Source organism: Spermophilus citellus (assembly GCF_964194105.1).
Source record: "Spermophilus citellus genome assembly, chromosome: 4".
Classification (NCBI taxonomy): domain Eukaryota; kingdom Metazoa; phylum Chordata; class Mammalia; order Rodentia; family Sciuridae; genus Spermophilus; species Spermophilus citellus.
In genome coordinates this window covers 130780360-130803361 of record NC_138185.1, presented here as the reverse complement: position 1 = coordinate 130803361, position 23002 = coordinate 130780360, and the positions used below count along the sequence as shown (strand labels likewise).

Genomic DNA, 23002 nt, shown 5'->3' with positions numbered 1-23002 from the left:
GAAATGATATAAAACAGGGTTAGCAGAGGGTATCTTCTGGGGTTAGGGTTTGGGAAATTTTCCCCTTTTTTTATACTTCTTGATAGGAATAGAACAATATCAGAGATATTTCTAAAAATTAGACTTAGAAATAAAACGGTCTTTTAAAATAGTAAAAGTCTACCTTGGTGGTGTTCTACAAAGTGTTTGCAGTTCTTCCAATTTATTCTTCATGTCATTGTTTTCTTCTATCAATTCTTCAACAACTTTATTATTCTCTTCTATAAAAAAAAGTTTATATTAGGTTAGGTCTTTTCCAGTCTTCCTTTCCACACGTTCCCAACACAAAAGTCTCTATTTTGCATCATTTCCAATTGCTCTCCTGGGTCTTTCATTCCCTTATAAGCCTAGTCTGAACAATTCCTTGTTACATTTTCTCTTTACTTAATGTCTGTAACACATCTTCATCTTGCTTTGAGCTACACACTTTCCTGGGGTGTATAAAACACATGCATAAGTTTTGTTTTCCAGCCAGACTGAAGATCTGTAGATACCTATTAGGTTTACTAATTACATGTTTCCTTAAATCTAGTATATGGTCCATGTTCCTATAGATGATCATTGAAAAAGCACCTCAATACAAAATATAGAGAAAATTAATCTTAAGTAGCTGTCATTTTCAGAAATAATGTAAGATTTTTATTCTTTGACTTTTAAAAAGAATATGAGAAAACTGGAGTCCATATAGTATAAAAGAAAAAAAAAGCATGAATTTTAGAGTCAGAGAGACAAACTTTTGACACTACCCCAGTTTATTACCTACTAGATGAATCCAGACATATTAATCTGTCTGAATCTAAGTTTTTTTCACATGTAAAATGAAGACAGTTTTACATGCCTTACAGATTATGATAGAAATAAAAAAAACCCAATGCCTTAAACAAGGCCTGGCAATACCAAGGTTCAGTAAAATGTGAACATGGTACTTCACATTTCCTGCTATGCCAGCCCCTCAACACACCTCATGAGCTAGGGAATGCAATTATCCTATAACCCCTGGTGGTTGATATAACATATATTTTTAAACCACTTTTTAACAAATGCTACCAAGAAAATGAAAAAAAGAATTAAGAAACAAAAAAGAAGGAGGCACAATAGCAAAGATATTATCACCTAATAGATATATGTTGAGGAAAAAAATTCAAATAAAACTATTAAATGAGTTAAAATTCTGGCCCTGACCTTTTTTATCAGTCCACTGTTTTAAAGAAAGTAGCAACTTTCTTGGATCATTTCTAAGTCTAGGAATTGTGGAAGATAGGATAGCAGCTTTAAAAATCGCTATGCAAAACAACTATGACCATAATCTACAGTGTTAAATATTACTTGTAAATAATAATCATATTCAGTGGTCATTCTATTATGTAAAAATATTTTGATTTTCATTAAATTTTGAAATAGCTATATTTTATCTATATCTTACAGTTGAGCTGGACAAATATATCTCATTTACTCTACTGGTCTCTATTAAGGAGTAAAGTTAATCAAAAGGAAAGTGTAGTTGTTAAAGCTTTTTATCTCAAAATTTGTAAGACCCTTTCCGGCCTTATAGTACTTACTAGCTATCTCTAACAGACTTAGTTAGCAGTAGGTGGTGGCAGGTGGCTTCATTAGTCAGCAATATTTACCCAAGTATGTGCTACACTGCTGGAAATACTATGCCAAGTGCTGGTAGATGGCGTACATCATGTCCACAAGGATGAATAAGACAAGACACATATCCCTTACCCTCAGGGAAGAGTCTGACTAGGTAACTGAATGATTATAGATAGTAACTTGGCATAGTACTTCCAGGACTTGATTCTTGTTGCTCAAAAGTCTAAACCTCCAAGGAGTACAGACAATAAATAATTACAAAGATGCTGAATGTTATAAAAAGCACAGGAGCTTCAAAGAGTATGTAGTAGGAGGACCTAACCAGGTATGTGGCAGTCAGGAAAACCGCCTGAAGAAGTAATGTATAAGGAGAAAAATGGGTGGGAGTTAGCCAGGCAATGATACCAGGAAGTTTGGATAGAGGAAGAAGACAAGACGCTCATCGATGAGACACTGAAATCCATACTATGCCTGAGAATAAGAGGACCGTGGAGACAAGGCTGAGGGCTGGCAGCGCTAAATCATGAAGACCTTTTTAAACCAGGCTAAATTAAGTGCTTGTATTTCACACTAAAGGCCTGAATAAGCCACTGAAGAGCTCTTAACAAAAGAGTGTCATGAACCAATTCCTTTTGTAAAAGGTTGTTATTGCTGCCCTACGGGAATGGATTGGTGCAAAAACTGGAAGAAGATAGTTATAGGTGATTTCCATTGTCCAGACAAAAGAGAGAAAATAAATGATCTAATTTGCCGAGTCTTTTTGGACAACACAATTATCTGAGACCCTGGTATTAGGTTTTTGATTCATTCAAACATTTGTTGTATGGTAGATGGCGTACATCATGTCCACAGGGATGAATAAGACAAGAGACGTAGCCCTTACCCTCAGGGAGGAGTCTGACTAGGTAACCAAATGATTATAGATAGTAACCAAATGATTAGAATACAGAATGGTAATGGAAACAGTGGAGGAAGAGCCAAGTGCTACAGGGCCACCCAAGAGTGGCTGACTTAACCCGATGGAAAAATCAAGGAGGGCATTGCAAATGAGGCATCTACTGAGTTGAATTCTAAAGCATGAGGCAGACCAAAAAGGAAATAGTATGGAAAATATAAGACAGAGACAACATCATATGCAAGATCTAGCAGAAAGAGAAAATACAATCAGTTCAGAAATCAGAAACATTTCGAATGCAGAGTTCAGAGCACGGGTTATAGGTGAATAAGAGGGCGCAGAGGTTTAGGCCCAATAGCTTCCTTTTTTTCAGAAGGGCAGTGGGAAATGGCCAAAGATATCCCTTTCATATCCTGATAGCACTGTGAGGCATGGGATGGATGGAGGCTAGCAGACCCCAGGCCTTTGCTATGCCTTCCCCGCTCCTAGAACACTGCTCTCAGTGGCAAACACCTCCATTTTCTAAGGCTTAGTGAAGGCTTCCAGTGCCTAGAATACTGCTTGACACACATTGAGCTCTCAATGTCTGTTCAGTCAAGAAAGGAAGAAAGGAATAGGAAGCTTTTAATCAAAGCTGAAATTTTCCTCCTTCAAGTTTATTAATAATTTGATTAGTAAAAATGAGGTCCAAATTGGTTTATATTAATCCCCAAAGAGAACCAGCACATACATTCATAAAAGCGTGACATCTGAACATTTCGACAAGGATCAAAGAGTTTTTATACTGGTGGCAGTGCAACTTTGGGTGCTAACCTCCAATTTTTTCCACTACAGCTTTGTGCTTTCTTTCTAAATGCTGAAGATGCCTACAGCATTTCTCCAGTTTTCTTTTCAGATCTTGACCTTCCTGCTTTGCCTTTTCAAGTTCTTGGAAGCAGTGTCCACAGCATAAATCTTTAATTTCAAGTGTCTTTTTCTTATCTGCAAAAATTAAATGACAGAAAACTTTTATGTAAGTTAACTAAGGACTCTACACACACGCGTGCGCGCGCACATACACACACACACCCACACAGAAAGTAAACCAGATGACATGACTCCTGTTGAAAGGCTATAGTATAATGAAAGAGCATGATGCTTAAGAAAGAGAAACTGGATTTAAGTCCTGTTCCACTACTTACTAGCTGTATGACTCAGAGAGCATATTACTTAAGTTCTCTGAGGCTTAGTTTTTTATTATGTAAAATTGTAATACCATCTGCTTTAAAAACTTCTATGAAACCTAAGGCTCAGATCATGGTCTTGAATACCACAACACTAAAAGGACTCAGGGATCTTCAAGAAATTGCTGACTCCAGTACTGGGAGAGGGTATATACTAAATGAAATTGAAATATCTTGCCATGAAGAAAGTAAGATTGTACTAAAAAAAAAAAAAATGTAGACATGTTGCAAGGATACAGGAGCCAGTTTGAAAGTGCTTCACTAGCTGAATCTGGGACAACTTGAGCACTAAATTAAATATACTAACGAATTATAAAGCATGGGAAAAAACAGGAATTTGTGAATCAGACCAATAATCCTCTGAGTAGATGGATGGGTAGGTTGATACATATGTAGGTAGATGGACAATAGGCAAATGAAACAGGAGGATTCTTAACTATAACACGATGAGTGCCAACTGGTAAAAATGGAAGAAGGCCTGGAGTTGGAAAATTATTATTTTTTAACCAGCATGGGAAAGAATGAATCTGGCAAGAATCATCAATAATTGCCAAATCTAAGAGGAAGTTTTATGAGGATATTTGCATGGTCTTAAAAGTGTCTCCTCACAGATTTTTACTAGTTGCAAGGAGGGGAAACCCCAATAAGTATATAATGAAGAAATTGGACAACCTTTAACCAGGTGACCAAACAAACCTCACCAATAAGACAAATGTGCCTCCAAATGTGAAGACATATCACCCATGCAGCGTTCCAGCCCAGAAAGCATGATATGAATCTAATCGTGAAGAAATACCAGATAAACCCAAAACAAGAGAAGTTCTGATAAACACGGGTCATGGGAATAGAGGATACTTCTCTCAAGAATGCTAAGAAAGGGGGATTCCAACATGGCGGCAGGCGCGGAGAGATCAAGCCTCTGACCTCTTCAGCTGTGCGGGCATAGGGAGTCGTAAACAATCTAAATTCTGTTTGCTCAGGATCACTAGGCAATGCTGAGCTGACGTGGATCTGGGGCGAACAGTCTGGGCCTCTTAGAACACACACTGAGCCTGGATCGGCTGAATTCAAGCTCCTGTTCGCCTGCTTCCCGCAGACAAACAGCTGACTCAGCACTAATCCATCTGGCTGAAACAACTGGTCAGCCCTTCTGATCCTACGGAGGTAAATGCCAACCGAGCCTTCATAGCAAGTGGCCACAGGTTTGAAACGGGGCTTGGGAGAGACAGTAAGGACCCACCCGTTGCATTGGTCACCCGGCAAAGGGAAACGAACTGTCGCCATTTGCAAGAGATACCACCATGGCAGAGAACTGATGTCACCAGACTGGGGCGGAGGAGATAACTTCATTGAAACCTGCGGCTACAGGTGTGTAATTCCCTAGCCTTCCCTCTCCACACATCGGGGAAACCTTAAGGGTCCCTCCCAGCTCTCCCTTAAGGGCCCCTCACAGCTCTCCCGTGAGCGCGATAGCCAGACCGAGGGAATCAGACGTGGCGCGGGACCCGCGGCGCAGAACTCCCGGCTACCGCTCCCACCAGTGCTGACAACTGAGGTCTCTTGCACCAGCTACCGGGGCCGTGGCTACCAGAGGGCAAGTAAAATTCGCTGAGGATTCTCAGCCCCAAGCTCTACAAACTTAGGGTCTGAGGGAATGACAAACAGGGAGAGTGTGCCCAGTCGTTCATGAAAACAGGGCTCCCGGGAGCAGCAGACCTGGCGTGTAGCCAGTATTGTGGTCAGCGGCACCCGTGAGAGGGGCCTGGCTAGAGGAAAAGTGGGGAAGTGACTAGACACAAGAGGAGGCCCTAGGCACTCAGGATTGGAGACTTGCCCAGTCTGGGAGGAGGAGCTGCTGCACAGTGATTGGTTCCTGAGTATTGACAGGAGAAACTTGGCCTGGTGGGCACAGCGCCACCTACTGGAAGAGAAGTTAATCAAACTCTAAGACTGCATTTATTAGTTTTTTTTTCTCTCTTTTTTTTTGATTTGGGTTTTTTCATTCATTGTCATTTTTCTTTCTTGTTGTTTTTTAATTTTTTTTTCAATTTTTTTTCTTTTAATTTTAATTTTTATTTCCTATTTTTTTTCTTCTTTTGTCTTTTCATTTATTTTCAATTTTCTTATTCCCCCTTCCTTGAATTCTACCTGCGTACTCTCATTCTCTTTAGTGACTTCTTCCCTTCCCTTCTAATACCTTTCCTCCCAAGCATCAAATAAATCTATAGGAGTTAACAGTAACTCAGCAGTCAAACAGAACAAGAAGTATCATGAGCGGCTTCAAAAAGCAAGGAAGAAAAGGAGTACAAGCAATGCAGGACAGCCTAAATATTCAGGAGGACCTAGAGTCATCAGAAAAATGGTCATATAAAGAACTCAAGGAACACATTAGACAGATGGAATGGAACCTTAAAGAGGATACGAGACAGCAAATCCAAGCAGCGAAAGAACACATTGAGAATGAATTACATAAACAGATAAAAGAAGAAGTTAAGCATCTTTATCAGGAGATAGAGATTATAAAAAATAATCAAACAATAATTCTAGAAATGAAGGAAACGATAAACCAAATTAAAAACTCAATTGAGAGTATCACTAACAGAGAGGAGCAAGTAGTAGAAGCCAGAACCTCAGATAATGAAGACAAAATATATCATCTTGAAAAGAGTCTAGCCAACTCAGAAAGGCTGGTAAAAAATCACAAGAAAAACATCCAAGAGTTATGGGATAACATAAAAAAACCAAACTTACGAGTCATTGGGATAGAAGAAGGTACAGAGATTCAAACCAAGGGAATGAGTAACCTGCTGAATGAAATAATTACAGAAAACTTTCCAGAAATAAAAAAGGAAACAGATATACAAATTGAAGATGCATACAGGACACCGAGCACACAAAATCACAGTAGACCAACGCCAAGACACATTCTTATGAAGATATCCAATATACAGAACAAAGAGAAAATATTAAAAGCTACAAGAGAAAGGAGGCAGATTACATTCAGGGGTAAACCAATAAGGTTAACAAGAGATTTTTCATCACAGACGCTGAAAGCAAGAAGGTCATGGAACAATGTATTTCAAACACTGAAAGACAAGGGATGCCAACCAAGAATTCTGTATCCAGCAAAATTAAGCTTCAGGTATGACAACGAAATAACAATCTTTCATGATAAACAAAAGTTAAAAGAATTTGCAGCCAGAAAACCAGCATTGCAAAGCATTTTGAGCAAAACACTACACCAGTCAGAAATGAAAAACAATAACCAAAACCATCAGTGGGAAGTCCCTCGGTAAAGACAGAGGGCGAGGTGAAAGATAATCATGGAGAAACAAACTAAATTTTTTTTAAAAAAAGGATAAATAATCAAACATGGCTGGAAGTACAAACCATATATCAATAGTAACTCTGAATGTTAATGGCTTAAACTCTCCAATAAAGCGACATAGGCTGGTATCATGGATTAAAAAAACAAATCCAACAATATGCTGCCTCCAGGAGACACATCTGATTGGAAAAGACATACACAGGCTGAAGGTGAAAGGATGGGAAAAAATATACCACGCACACGGTCCTCGTAAGCAAGCAGGGGTGGCCATCCTCATATCGAATAAAATCGACTTCAAGACTAAGTTAATCAAAAGGGATAAGGAAGGACATTATATACTGTTAAAAGGAACCATTCACCAACAAGACATAACAATTATCAATATTTATGCACCAAATAATGGTGCTGCAACATTCATAAAACAAATTCTCCTCAAGTTCAAGAATCAAATAGACCACAACACAATAATTATGAGTGACTTCAACACACCTCTCTCACCATTGGACAGATCTTCCAAACAAAAGTTGAATAAAGAAACTATAGAACTCAATATCACAATCAACAACCTACACTTAACTGACATATATAGAATATATCAACCATCATCAAATGGATATACTTTTTTCTCAGCAGCACATGGATCCTTCTCAAAAATAGACCATATATTATGCCATAGGGCAACCCTCAGTAAATATAAAGGGGTGGAGATAATACCATGCATTTTATCTGATCATAATGGAATGAAACTGGAAATCAATGATAAAAGAAGGAAGGAAAAATCCTACATCACATGGAAAATGAACAATATGTTACTGAATGATCAATGGGTTACAGAAGACATAAAGGAGGAAATCAAAAAATTCTTAGAGATAAATGAGAATACAGACACAACATATTGGAATCTATGGGACACAATGAAAGCAGTTTTAAGAGGGAAATTCATCGGCTGGAGGTCATTCCTCAAAAAAAGAAAAAACCAACAAATAAATGAGCTCACACTTCATCTCAAAGCCCTAGAAAAGGAAGAGCAAAACAACAGCAAATGTAGAAGAAGGCAAGAAATAATTAAAATCAGAGCGAAAATCAACGAAACTGAAACAAAAGAAACTATTGAAAAAATTAACAAAACTAAAAGTTGGTTCTTTGAAAAAATAAATAAGATCGACAGACCCCTAGCCATGCTAACGAAGAGAAGAAGAGAGAGAACTCAAATTACTAACATACGGGATGAAAAATGCAATATCACAACAGACGCTACAGAAAGGGATGCCCTCTATCACCACTTCTATTCAATATAGTTCTCGAAACACTGGCCAGAGCAATTAGACAGACCAAAGAAATTAAAGGCATAAAAATAGGAAAAGAAGAACTTAAAAATTATCACTATTTGCGGACGACATGATTCTAAATCTAGAAGACCCAAAAGGGTCTACAAAGAAACTACTAGAACTAATAAATGAATTCAGCAAAGTGGCAGGATATAAAATCAACATGCATAAATCAAAGGCATTTCTGTATATCAGCGACAAAACTTCTGAAACGGAAATGAGGAAAAACACTCCATTCACAATATCCTCAAAAAAAATAAAATACTTGGGAATCAACCTAACAAAGAGGTGAAAGATTTATACAATGAAAACTACAAAACCCTAAAGAGAGAAGTAGAAGAAGATCTTAGAAGATGGAAAAATATACCCTGTTCATGGATAGGCAGAACTAACACTATCAAAATGGCAATATTATCAAAAGTCCTCTATAGGTTTAATGCAATCCCAATCAAAATCCCAATGGCATTTCTTGTAGAAATAGATAAAGCAATCATGAAATTCATATGGAAAAATAAAAGACCCAGAATAGCAAAAGCAATTCTAAGCAGGAAGTGTGAATCAGGTGGTATAGCGATACCAGATTTCAAACTATATTACAGAGCAATAGTGACAAAAACAGCATGGTACTGGTACCAAAACAGGCGGATGGACCAATGGTATAGAATAGAGGACACAGAGACTAATCCACAAAGTTACAACTATCTTATATTTGATAAAGGGGCTAAAAGCATGCAATGGAGGAAGGATAGCATCTTCAACAAATGGTGCTGGGAAAACTGGAAATCCATATGCAACAAAATGAAACTGAATCCCTTTCTCTCGCCATGCACAAAAGTTAACTCAAAATGGATCAAGGAGCTTGATATCAAATCAGAGACTCTGCACCTGATAGAAGAAAAAGTTGGCTCCGATCTACATATTGTGGGGTTGGGCTCCAAATTCCTTAATAGGACACCCATAGCACAAGAGTTAATAACAAGAATCAACAAATGGGACTTACTTAAACTAAAAAGTTTTTTCTCAGCAAGAGAAACAATAAGTGAGGTAAATAGGGAGCCTACATCCTGGGAACAAATTTTACTCCTTACACTTCAGATAGGGCCCTAATATCCAGAGTATACAAAGAACTCAAAAAATTAGACAATAAGATAACAAATAACCCAATCAACAAATGGGCCAAGGACCTGAACAGACACTTCTCAGAGAAGGATATACAATCAATCAACAAGTACATGAAAAAATGCTCACCATCTCTAGCAGTCAGAGAAATGCAAATCAAAACCACCCTAAGATACCATCTCACTCCAGTAAGATTGGGAGCCATTATGAAGTCAAACAACAACAAGTTCTGGAGAGGATGTGGGGAAAAGGGTACACTTGTGCATTGTTGGTGGGACTGCAAATTGGTGCGGCCAATTTGGAAAGCAGTATGGAGATTCCTGGGAAAGTTGGGAATGGAACCACCATTTGACCCTGCTATTGCCCTTCTCGGACTATTCCCTGAAGACCTTAAAAGAGCATGCTACAGGGATACTGCCACATCGATGTTCATAGCAGCACAATTCACAATAGCTAGACTGTGGAACCAACCCAGATGCCCTTCAATAGATGAATGGATAAAAAAAATGTGGCATTTATACACCATGGAATATTACGCAGCACTAAAAAATGACAAAATCATGGAATTTGCAGGGAAATGGATGGCACTAGAGCAGATTATGCTTAGTGAAGCTAGCCAATCCCTAAAAAACAAATACCAAATGTCTTCTTTGATATAATGAGAGCAACTATGAACAGAGCAGGGAGGAAGAGGAAGAAAAGATTAACATTAAACAGAGTCATGAGGTGGGAGGGAAAGGGAGAGAAAAGGGAAATTGCATGGAAATGAAGGGAGACCCTCATTGCTATACAAAATTACATATAAGAGGTTGTGAGGGGAATGGGAAAATAAACAAGGAGAGAAATGAATTACAGTAGATGGGTAGAGAGAGAAGATGTGAGGGAAGGGGAGGGGGGATAGTAGGGGATAGGAAAGGTAGCAGAATACAACAATTACTAATAGGGCATTATGTAAAAATGTGGATGTGTAACTGACATGATTCTGCAATCTGCATTTGGGGTAAAATTGGGAGTTCATAACCCACTTCAATCTAATGTATGAAATATGATATGTCAAGAGCTTTGTAATGTTGTGAACAACCAATTAAAAAATAAATAAATAAATAAAAAATAAACATTTAAAATGAATAGCATAGAGAATAGTTTGTAGTAAATATGCAGTATAAGTTATCATCACCACCATTATATACTATTTGTTTTCCTTAAATGGTAATAATTTTCATTAAGTGGATTAATTCTCTTTTCCTATAAAAAAAAAGAATGCTAAGAAAGACAAAGAAAGGCTGGAGAAATATTCTACATTAGAGGCTAAAACTCATGACTACTAAATGTAATAATATCTGGCCTTAGACAGATTCCTGTAGGGGAGGGGATAATATTATCCAAGACATTTATCATGTCAACTCACAAAATTACAATACAAGCAACAGATTGATACTTTTTTCTAATGTTAAATTAACTGTTAGGTTATGCAAGAAAATACTTTATTCTTGAAAAATTCAGGCTGAGATATTTAAACATGAAGGTCACAATGCATACATCTTACCCTCAAATGGTTCAGGAAAAAATGAAATTCACATATACATACACACCAAAAAGCATAAAAAGGGTAAAACATTGTCAACACATTTCTCTCTAGTTAAAGGATACACAAGTGTTGTAAACAACTGCTTTTATTTTTGCTACTTTTTAAAAAGTTTGAAATTGTCTCCATATTTTAAAAAAATGATTAAAAATTACTGGGAGACATAAATGTATAAATTGTTGGCATACAGGCATATAGCAAGTATACAATAATAATAGCTATTGTCATAAGTAATGTGTAGATTTCAGAAAATTTAAATAATATGAAAATGATACAGAAGGTAGATTATAACCATGAATAAGAAGTAATAAAGTAGAAACACAAATTAGGCACAGATTAAGAGACCAGTATCTAAAATGTTAATATAAAGTCACTGGTCCAGCAAAATTATTGTTTGCTCTCTCCTCACTATTTAGTTTCACTTAAACGGAACCAATTATGTTCATGAGCATCAAAGGATCAATGAAGGATCACAATGGTACCATACACTGATATACATGCATATATATTTACACACACACACACACACACACACACACATATATATGCATGTATATCAGTGTATGGTATCATCTATCTATCTATATATACATATATATGCATGTATATCAGTGTATGTACACACACACACACACACACACACACACACACACACATATGAACAGAACTTCCCAAAGCCAAATATCATTTAAAATTTGTTTCTACTTGGGCTGGGGATGTGGCTCAAGCGGTAGCGCGCTCGCCTGGCATGTGTGCAGCCCGGGTTCGATCCTCAGCACCACATACATATAAAGATGTTGTGTCTGCCGAAAACTAAAAAATAAATATTAAAAAACTATCTCTCTCTCTAAAAAAAAAAAAAAGAAAAATAGTTTCTACTCATTTCACAGTAATATATAACCTTCAGGCTATTCCAAATATGATACAACATGAAAAGTAAGAAGCAAAATACAAATTAAGGTAGCATTATTATCAACCTAACTGGAAATAAGAACCCAAAAGCACAGGAAAAGCACACACACAGATAGATGTATGTAGATATAGATATAGACATATAGATACATATTTTTCCTGTGGTTGTTGGTTTTGTTTGTTTCAGCACTGGAAATTGAACCCAGGACACTCTATGACTGAGCCAGATCCCAACTCTTTTAATTTTTTTTTTTTTTAATTTGAAACAGGTCTTGTTGTGTTGCAAAGGTTGACCTCAAACTTGCCATCCTTCTGCCTCTTGCTTCTGAGTAGCTGGAATTACAAGCATGTATTACCATCCCCAGCTCTGATTTTAAATTTTTCACTTAAGAAAAATTTAATGTAAAATTAGAAACCAAGCAAATTCCCATTAATAAAAGAACACATAATTAGAGAATATTCATACAACAGAAAACTCTATACAATGATGAAAATGAATGAACTACAGCTATACGCAGACAAATCAGCAGCATGATATTAAATAGGAACACAGCAAGTTACGAAAAATATGAGTATTCAACCATTTTTATAATGTTGAGACATAAAATGAAGTAATATTCTTGAGAACATATATATTTGGTCAAAACAAAGAAAAATAGGAAATAATTTTTTAAAAATGGAATACTTGTTACCTCAGTTTGATGGAATCTGTGAGGCGGAACTGTGGGTTACCAGCACTGGTGATATTCTATTTCTTAAACTTAACACTGAGTTCCTGGTTGTTAGTTCCTGTTGTTGTTTTTCATGACTTACCTCTGCATTACATATATTCTTTGCATTACTAAGTATTTCATAATTAATGTTTAAATTACTTTTTAATAAAAATAATAGGATATTAAGAGACTGTAACAAAACCGTCAAGTAGTAGTACTCTCTGATTCTAGGATTGTAAAGGACTTTATCTTTTAATATATTTCAGACTTAATCCCTTCTTTGTTTTTTCTTTATTTTCCCCTCCCTCCCTTCCTCCTTTTCTTCCTTTTTTTGGTGCTGGGGATCAAACCCAGGGACCTGCATATATTAGGCAAGCACCCTGCCACTGAGTTATATCCTTAACCCCTGGATCTAATCCTTTCTAATAAATTTATTATTGTGTTTGTTTTTAAGGGAAACAGTCTAAAGAAAGAAAAAGAAACCATTTTATAGTATGATTTATCTTCAGCCAAATCTAATTTCTTTCATAGGACTTATTTCTTTCACAGAACTTCCCAAAGCCAAATATTATTTAAAATTTGTTTCTACAAATTTTATTGTTAAAATATAACCTTCAGGCTATTCTAAATATGGTATTGCATGAAAAGTAAGAAGCAAAATACAAATTAAGGTAGCATTACTATCAACCTAACTGGCAATAAGAACCCATAAGCACAGGAAAAGGGTCTGTGAACAATGAGAAAACTGTCAATTGAACTCTTAGGACAGGCAGAGATTAATCTACAATTATGGTAAATATGCCTACTGAGTTACAAATGTGGAAACTAAGGTAAATAACTTAGTATGTGTGATTTGTCCTGGAAATTGCTAGTTATTTTCCAGGTTACATGGAAACAAAAAACAGGAAGAAGAAAGGCAGGTATGTTTGTAGGGAGGGCAGGAGCAGGCTGCAAGCGATCAATATGCTAAGGAGGATGAAAGTTTATGAAGGATTTGCCAATTCCTAGCTCAAAAATTTCAGTAAATAGGCAATATAAACCCGATGTTCCTCAGTAAGCTCTGAATATAAGGTGCTGTGGTACTATATAATCTTTCCCATAATGACAAGTTGAAGCCACCAAATAAAAGTTAAACTATGAAGTCATCAAATATTCAAGGAATACAGTCTCTACATTCTTCACTTCACCATGGTTGGAAAGGAAGAGATTAAAAATACTATCCCTGCCCTAAAAAAGCATACAAATAAGTTAGAAAATATCTAATGTATTTCACAAGTATTTCTTCCATTAACAAATGGTTGAAATAAACTTCAGTAATTTGAATGAAAAAAGTCTCCATTATCTGGCATATCTTATATGAAACCCTTAAAGTCTCCATATCTTATATGAAACCCTTAATTTCTCAATAGTCAGGGAATAAAAACATGACTGCTCTATTAAAACTCTCATTATTTTCCTTATAATTACAATAGAATCACATAAATGGAGTAAAATCTATAAAAAGACAGAAGAACAAGATCTAATTCAACTCTGTTCTCTAAATACAAAATAAAATCTAAGGAGAAAATAGAAATCAAGTCAGAGTAATTTATATATTCATTCACTCAGAAAACTGTTCACATCTTTGATTTCCTTTTATACTCAAGACGCCCCCCTGGAATAGTGATTACACATATTATAAAGACTCATGGAAACAAAATCCAATTACCAGCTTCTGCTTCTTGCAAGGGCAAAGGCTGTACTTGGTATCTGGAAGTGGGTGCAGGAAGGGCTGCTGGGACTCCAGGATCTCCTCTCCCACTACCCCCGCTGGCAGGATTCATACAGATCTTGACCATATTTCTCTGAAAAAAAATTATCTTCATAATGAATATCCTCCACAAAAAAATTGATACAAATTTCTATATAAAATGCTAATAATAAAAATAAAAACATTGCCTGAAAACAATTGTGCTCTATCACTAATGTTTTTCTCACAGTGCTACATGTCACTAGGAGCCTCCTAGTAGGCTAGTCCAACAGAGGACTGATAGGCCTGCTATGACAGAGACAGGAAGTTTACCTTGTGCATTTATTTATATATGAATTTAAGAGACTTTGAATAATTTATGTTATCAAGCCACAGGACAAACAATATGAGGTCAGAATTATTCTTGAAAATACAGAACATTTTCATTGAAGCAGAGATCAAATTCATTAGCAACTACAATATCAACCTTTTGCCTCCTCCAAACTGAAAATAACAATAAACTTAATTTTAAACTTACTTAGTACTTAAATGTTCCTAAGTACTTTAATGTATGCTCTCATTAGATAAGAAATGCCAATCAAATTCCAGTTAAAGAGAAACTGAGGCCTAGCTATAAACTCACAGATTTTTAAGATAATATTTTCAGATTTGGGGCAATTATTAAATACCAAAGGAACAGAATACATGATGTTTTAAAGCAGTCTTGTTTAATTTCTTAAAACACATACTCTGCTTGATTCTAGAAGCCTTGATTTTAATTCTGAGAAACCCAATCACTAAATGTCAGGAAGCCCATGTATGGTGTCCCACAGAAGCAGCAGGCTCACAATCAAGAGGCTACGAGACTGAGGCCCAACAGAGAAATAAAAGCTGAACCAAAGGCTATTAATATCTCTAGTTTCCACTTAAAATTGGAGAAGAAAAGCCAAGATGACCAAAAAAGGTAGGAAAGCAATAACCTTTTTGGTCTTAATTTTAACTTGACTTCGAAAGTAAAAAAAAACAGAATATACATCCTTAAGGTTCCTGGAAAATTTTGCCCCAGTTGATATTTTTCTTTTATCCACTGTGAGCTGTTCCACTAATGTATTTTGATAAGGCATCCATTTTCTTAGAAACAACATTTTCCAGTCACTGCATCCTCTCCATTCTAGGAAACTTTTGATCACTTCTGCTGTTTTAATGAAGAGTTCTTTAAATACACAGTTTTCCACTTTTAATTTCCATGAACAATTCTAAGTACAGATTTAACAAAATATAGTTATTCATATTGATGGCACCTGTATTGCAAATTTATAATCATTGATTTACCTCAACATCCTGAGCTGAGCTAGCTTAAAAATGGTAGAAGGTCAAGTATTACTTCTATGACAAATGCCAGACTGGGCACTTCAAAGTCAGCTTTTCCTCAGGAATGGAACCAGACCCACCAAACAAAAGCTAAATTCTTAGCCAGATTATTTGCTCCTCTTTCCACAGAACTGTGAGCCACATTAAGTCACACAGATGACCTTAAACTGTGTATATAATTATCAGCCCTATAAAAATACCTCAGGTTGATTGGGTATGCGTGTGTGTATGTGTGTATGTATGTGTGTATTCCACACCATTTGGAAAACACAGAATATTCTCACTGAAGCAGGGGTCAAATTCATTATAACTACAATGCCAACAAAATAAAAATGTAAATGAGAAAGGTAGTGTAGTTTCTTCATGTTTTAAAGCAGAGATTGTCTTTTCAGGAAAACAAACTTGAAAACATTTGACACGATTTTCCCATCACTTCTCATCCTAAAACCTGCTATAGATAATGTTATTTTTAATTATCTATTTTCTCCAAAGATTCTCAATAAAGGATTAAGTAGTGCTCATGGGAAGCAATCTTATCCAATTGTTATATTGAAGGCAACTCCTCAAGAATGACATCTCTGTGAAATCAAGGAGAAAAACAGCAACTGGGGTGAACTGGGACAAAGTGGACTGATCTTCTAGGTCCCTTCTGGTTCTAAAGTTATGTACTTTTTCACATGCTGGGTATAGGAAGGCCCAGATACGTCATGCATATCTTGCACCCAAATTTAAGGAACTAAGCCAGGGATTCATTTGTTTTCCTCAGATTGAAAAACTATGGTATATATTTGCCCAAAGCAATAAACTAACTATCACCAAATTACTGGAACTCAGATTTTTTTTCCTAGCTTATAACTCTTTCCTATAGATATTAATATAAAATTCTCAATTATGACCTTGAAAAATCTTCAGTCATGATATCCTGATGGATCTCAACTCATATGTCTGAACTCTTCTCTCAAACAACCTGATAATATTGACATCTTTTCCACATGCTGAAACTTAGAACATTATTCTGGATCTTTCATGCATACCTAATTTCTTTAATTATAAGGAAGCAAGACTTTGGTTTTTATCAGCTCTTCCACACAAACTTAAAGTCAGTCTCAGAGAATACTTATTCAACTAAAAGAATACAATTAATCCATTCTATATGTACATACCAGGTGAATCAATGAAACTGGATTTTAGGGTTTTGGGTGTGTGAGCCATACCTCTTATTTGCTTGTTTGTGTTCCAATACTTTTTGTATTTGATTGGTAGTTTTAGCCTAAATAAGATATAAATTCATTGAGGGCAAGAAACAGGCTTCCAAGCTCTTTAGAAGCTTTTAAGAAACTACAGCTTGATATGATACATATTTCTTAAAGTGTTAGACCCAGAAAATGAAAAATAAGAACAAGAGTTATTCAGTTTCTGAAATCTCAAAGGAAAGCATATTTTCTCTCTTAGGAAAAAGACATATAGAGGCTAAAAACTCTGCCTCACTTTGTGGTACTATGAAGCAGTAAAGGTTCTTTGGCAACAAAATATAGATCCTTTGAATTTTCTACAAAAGGTGTTTTAAACCACTGATATAAATACAAGTCTCACATCTCCTAAAAAGAAAGGAAAAAAAAAACAAAAAACATATGCAACTTCTACAGTCATCCTTGACATCCAACAGCTCTTTTTACTCTGAGGAACATACCTTTTCCCCTTCTGGGCTGGTATTTTCTTTAAGCATGGAGACTGTATCTTGAAGTACTTTCTGTATGCAGGCTTTTAGTTTCTCAAAATATTGCACAGACACCCACTTTGAAGAACAAGTTGACAAGATTTCCAAAAGCTGCTTGTTCTCTGAACCACTGATATACTCCTTTTGGGTTTCCATTAAGAGAAGTTCGACCACAGTTAGGACGTCTTCCTCATACTGATGGATTTCTAGTTGGATCCGCCTGGCTTCCTGCACTGTCCACTCTCTACGGCTCTGTTCCAGGCAAGCTTGTAATTCTGTCTCCTTTTGGAGAAGCAGTTCAGTTTTTTGTTTCATAAAGTCTTCTTTAGCTGTTGCAAGCACTTCATTAATTTTATTTCGATGATCATCTAAAAACTGCCGGTAATCTTGCTCATTTTGTTCTTGAATTTTGTGGATTTCTTCTTGCTTTTCTCTGTTCCATTCACTCCAGGCCTTAGCCAATTCCGCCCTGACAACCACAGGGACTTCCTCGTTCTTTAACTCCAGCTCCTTCTGGAGAGAATGAATCTTCTCTTCCAAGTTCTTGCCCAGCGTTATATTTTTCTTCATATTTTCAATCTCACTTTTCCACTTCTCTTTAGCTTCAGACACAGCCAATGCCAGCTGAAGAATATAACATGTTTAAAAAGTCTTTATGATTCTCCTTGTTAATAACAAAATTAAACTAAGCAACAATTTAGGTTAACCTCTCAAGAGAAATTAATGTCAGAAAAGTATTTCACATTTATATATATATATATATATATATATATATATATATATATATATATATATATATATATTTTTTTTTTTTTTTTTTGGTGGTCCAAATTGTAATCAAACCCTGAGGGCTGGGATTGTTGCTCAGCGGTTGAGCGCTCTACTAGCACGGGCGGGACCTGGGTTCGATTCTCAGTACCACATTAAAAAAAAAAAAAAAGGCATTGTGTTGTGTCCATCAAAAAAAAAAAAAGATTCTCTCTCTCTCTCTCTCTAAAAAAAAATAAAAAAATAAACCCTGATATTTTTAATACTGATACAGTCTCAACTTTTATCTAAGCCCCCTACAAATTAAGCATTTTTTTCTAAAGCAAAAGCAATCCCATAAGGAAACCTTACTATTAGGAATGTAATACACACCTGCATAATTATTTGTTAATAGGCAAGTCATGCAATTTTAGTGGATAAAACAGTTCATTAAATGACAATATCAAACAGGAAGTCATTTTTCATTAATCTCCTTTTCTTTTATAACAATATAAAGGAATAAGCAGATAAAACAGCAGGTCATAACCAAAAAGTAATAAGGAAATCAAAACCCTGGGCTCCAGCTCCGGTTCTGCACTGACTGCAGAGACAGCCTAGCAAGAGGGCTTGAAGGGGCAGACTTGTAGACAACTGCTGGCATTCATCGGTCACTATGACCACAGGCCCACTACTCAATTTCTTGAGCCTCAGTATCATTGCCTGTAAAGTAGGGATGATTACAATACCAATTTGATAGCACTGTTTAGGATTAAATGATATAAGGAGATAATCCATTTAAAGAACTCAACCCAGAACCTGTAGATAACGAAGACTCAAATGTTACATAGCTTGAATTATTTTTGGATGTATGGCCATGGAAAAGCCACTTAATTTAATCTCTTTGGCAACTTACTATTTTCACCAAAAAAAATGAGCAGTTGGAGAATAACCTTGAGTTCCTTTTACTTCTAATTCTCCCTCACCATATTCAAAGAAGTCAGGACATAACAGTGTCAAAACAGAAAGAACTGAGTACCTCAAAGGCTGACCCAGTGGTGATTACTATAAGCAATACTTCTTACATGTACTTGGAATGACAGCATGAGTACTTACTTACTAAATTCACTGTCTAAGGTAAGCTCACAAAGGAAGTTCTCATAAAATTCCTCTCCACCACAAGAATAATTCAGTAGTTACTTGAAACCCATTTAAGTAGTTTTTTTAGGAAAAAAAAAAAAAAGGATCATATTGCAATGGATGCTTGAGAATCATTACCAGGTGACTTGAATAGATATAGACCAATGGAATTTAAATGACCTGCCAAACTTTACCCAAAATGCATACCTTCTCAAGTGAAGTTCTATAAGGATAATTTGATAACATTAGTCAACTCAAATCAACCAGAATCACCTAAAGAGCTTTACAAAGTCTTGATGCCTAGGCTATACACAATAGCAATCAAAACAGTCTGAGAATGGAAGTCAGGCAACAGGATTTTTTTAAGATCCTCAAGTGATTTCAATGTGCAGCAAAGTTTGGGAACCACTGAACTACCCTGACCACTTGTGAACTCTAGAAACTGATTTTTACATTGCCGCAGATCTGGATTCATGATAACTCCAATTTAAAGGAATTCTCTGGTCAATGCTATGAACTGAGCCCTTTCTCTAGCTCCTTTGGTTAGAAAAAGGATGTACAACAAGTTAACATTATGTTTTGTGGCTAATACAATTATCTAGAATAGTGTTACAACCGAGTGTGGTCCACAGACTAGCAGTATCACAACACCCAAGAGCCTGTAAGAGATGCAAATTCTCAGGACTCAGTCCAGACCTATCAATTCATTATCTCTAGCTGGAAAGAAAGCCCAGGAATCTGTACCTTAATAGACCCTGCAGATGAGTCTCACATTTGTTGAAGTTTCAGAAGCAACACACTGTCACTTCTACATTTCTGCACTCACATACATTCAGGCCTTCTGTTCTCTTAAGGAAAGATCTTTTGGCCTATTTTAATTTCTATATTCTACCTGACTTCTGAGCTCTGAGACAAATATCCTCACTATTATATTCTTTCCCCTTTCTCTCTCCTTCTTAAATTTTCTTTTGAAATGTTTCAGACACACGAGAAAGTATAGATAATGATATAACAAATACCCATGTACTACTACATAATGATTTTAATCTATGTTGAAATATTTCCTCAAATAATATGTGGTGTACAATGAGGAATACAGGATATGAATCATTTACAACTTCTGCTATATTCCACATTATTCTCCAAAATGGCCATCAGAAGACTGCACATGCTTGAAACTGCAATCTATTAAATTCTGTGTATCATATAATTCAGAATATTATATTCTGCGTGTTGTGTAATTCTGAAGAGAGGATTTATATATATGGCATAAAATGGCACCTTAAATTTATTTTGGTTTTTATTTCCTTCATACTGACAGGTATGAATGTTCTTCCACTGATTTTTTTGCTGCTTGGACTATGGAGATTGCCAGCTCATGTCGTTGGTGTATTTATCATTGAACTCTTGTTTTTCTTATGAATTTATATGAATTCTTTGTTACATATTAGATTAATATTTCTCAGGCGTGGTTCATTTATTTTCCTTATTTTTATTCTCATCTTTATTTGACATTGCTATTTATTGCAAAAACAAAAATGTTTTAAACATTTGTACACATTTTAAACCTATTACTTTATCTTTACTGTCCGGTCCATTTGCCTCAAAATTGGGTTGTTATTGGGATACAGATCTGAAATATTTAATTTTATTTTAATTTTTCTACACTTTCACTTAAAAGTGTTTAATTCCTTCAACTTAGCATTTATTGTGAAGCATATAAACATTTTTCCACAGTTACCTGGCTATCATAAGATGATTTATTATGGAATAATTCCTCATTTTGAAACAATTTATTATGCTTTAATTCATAGTTAGGCCTATCACTAAATCCTATATCATACTGAATTTTAAAACAGTTCTATTTCTGTGACTCAACTGTCCAAGTTGTTTCTTTCCAATATAGTCTATTATATGTGAAAGCTGAACTGGGACTCCTTTTCCAAGACACTAAACAATTTTTTAGGCCTTTTGTTTTTCTAAATACATTTTAGAATTGTTGTGTCAAATTTCAGAATTATTTTTGGTTTGTTGGCATTTTGAGTAGAATTGGTTTAGACTAGTAAGTTAAATTGAAGAGTACACATGGATCACATGGTAATAATATCTGGGTTTTCCTTTCAAGGAACATGACATCTCTGGAAAATTGGCCCTTTACCAAAGAGATTATGTTGTATGATGACTGACATGGCACAGAAAACCTTCACACACACAAGAGTATACTGTACAGTTAATAGTAAACAGATAACCACCTGTTCTCAATCTTGTCTAAAGATAGTGTAAGACAGAATGGGAATTAATTTCTAAGTCAAGGTTATCTTTCTATGAGAGTTTTTAGATGCTAAAATACTTTCTCTTTCCCTACACAACTTGATGATGATAACAGACACCATATGCTAAGCCCTCTTAGTTAATGCTTAACATGCACTGTCATGAGTAGGAACAAATTCCCAGGACAGAGGCAAAAGAGGAAGCCAGGGAGAGGTCTTCTGGAAGTTCCTCTCCAGGAGAGTGCTTACCCTTCTGGCCACAGAGATCTCTTGTTGTTCCTCCCACTTCTTCTGTTCTACTCTCATTCGTGCTTTGTACTCTGCAAGCTCAGGCAGTTCTTCTAGCCATCGAAGGCGAGCATTTTGCACAGCTGTTTCTACCTGTAGGACATTACAAGACAAAGAGGCAAAGCAGGGTATAAAATTTCAGAAAGAGCTCACTTTCAAATAACAACTATAATTTCATGTGCGTTTGACATTGTGTCTCACTATAGCACAGGTACACTGACTTTAAGTACTTTACCTTATCCTAAATAGTAGATTCAGATCTATTTTTTCTAAACTTCCCATGCTGTCCCATGCAAATGCCACAATAGAAAGTGGGAATCTATGAGATGTTTGATGAATAATACTATCTTATAAAATTTTATGAGGTATCAATTGTTATTTCCTACAAACTTCTGTTTATCTTGGGGGAAAAAGAGGTATTCCAAAGGGCTGCTCGGTGCCAGCTGCTATCTCGTCCCTATGCCCACATGCTCCTCCCACCTCATACATGCATGCACATGCACACACATATGTGTACCACACTATGTTTGAGAACCTTACACCTGAAAAATTTCCTGCTGTCAAGAATGAGTTTGTACAAAAGAATAGGGGCAATACCTCATTTTGTAGAAAAATTTAAGACGATGAATTATATGGCTGATCTGGTCATAAATCTGCCACCAGCTACAAGATCATTAATTAAATAATTTGTATTTATTCCTTTCTTTTAAAATGTATGCACATATATTTATAATTAGGAAAACAGAATTGATACTAGGCCATATTTCTTACTAACATACTAAATACAATTACAGGTAAACTCCCAGGAATTGAGAATATGGAGAAAAGATAAAGTTTCTATAAAAATTTATATTCCTTTAAAAGTTATTATGAACCATTTTCTTTATACAATATGCTAATGTTTTTCTTGCTTGTCTTCACAAGATTTAGAATTACATAAATACCAAAGAATTGTCTTTAAATACATTTCTATGTCTATGGAACATTTTCTTAACATACTGACCA

At 35.7% G+C, this 23002-nt stretch overlaps 1 protein-coding gene across 1 annotated transcript in view; it reads right to left on the bottom strand.

Annotated features, from left to right (window-relative positions):
• The window catches only part of CEP152 (centrosomal protein 152), an 87480-nt gene that overhangs the window by 6536 nt on the left and 57942 nt on the right, over window positions 1-23002 (bottom strand). The window contains exons 21-25 of the mRNA XM_081289763.1: window positions 21959-22090; window positions 17529-18179; window positions 14447-14582; window positions 3344-3511; window positions 164-260 (exon numbers count right to left, since the gene is read on the bottom strand). Coding sequence (XP_081145889.1) covers window positions 164-260; window positions 3344-3511; window positions 14447-14582; window positions 17529-18179; window positions 21959-22090 — 1184 coding nt within the window. The remainder of the gene's footprint in view (window positions 1-163; window positions 261-3343; window positions 3512-14446; window positions 14583-17528; window positions 18180-21958; window positions 22091-23002) is intronic.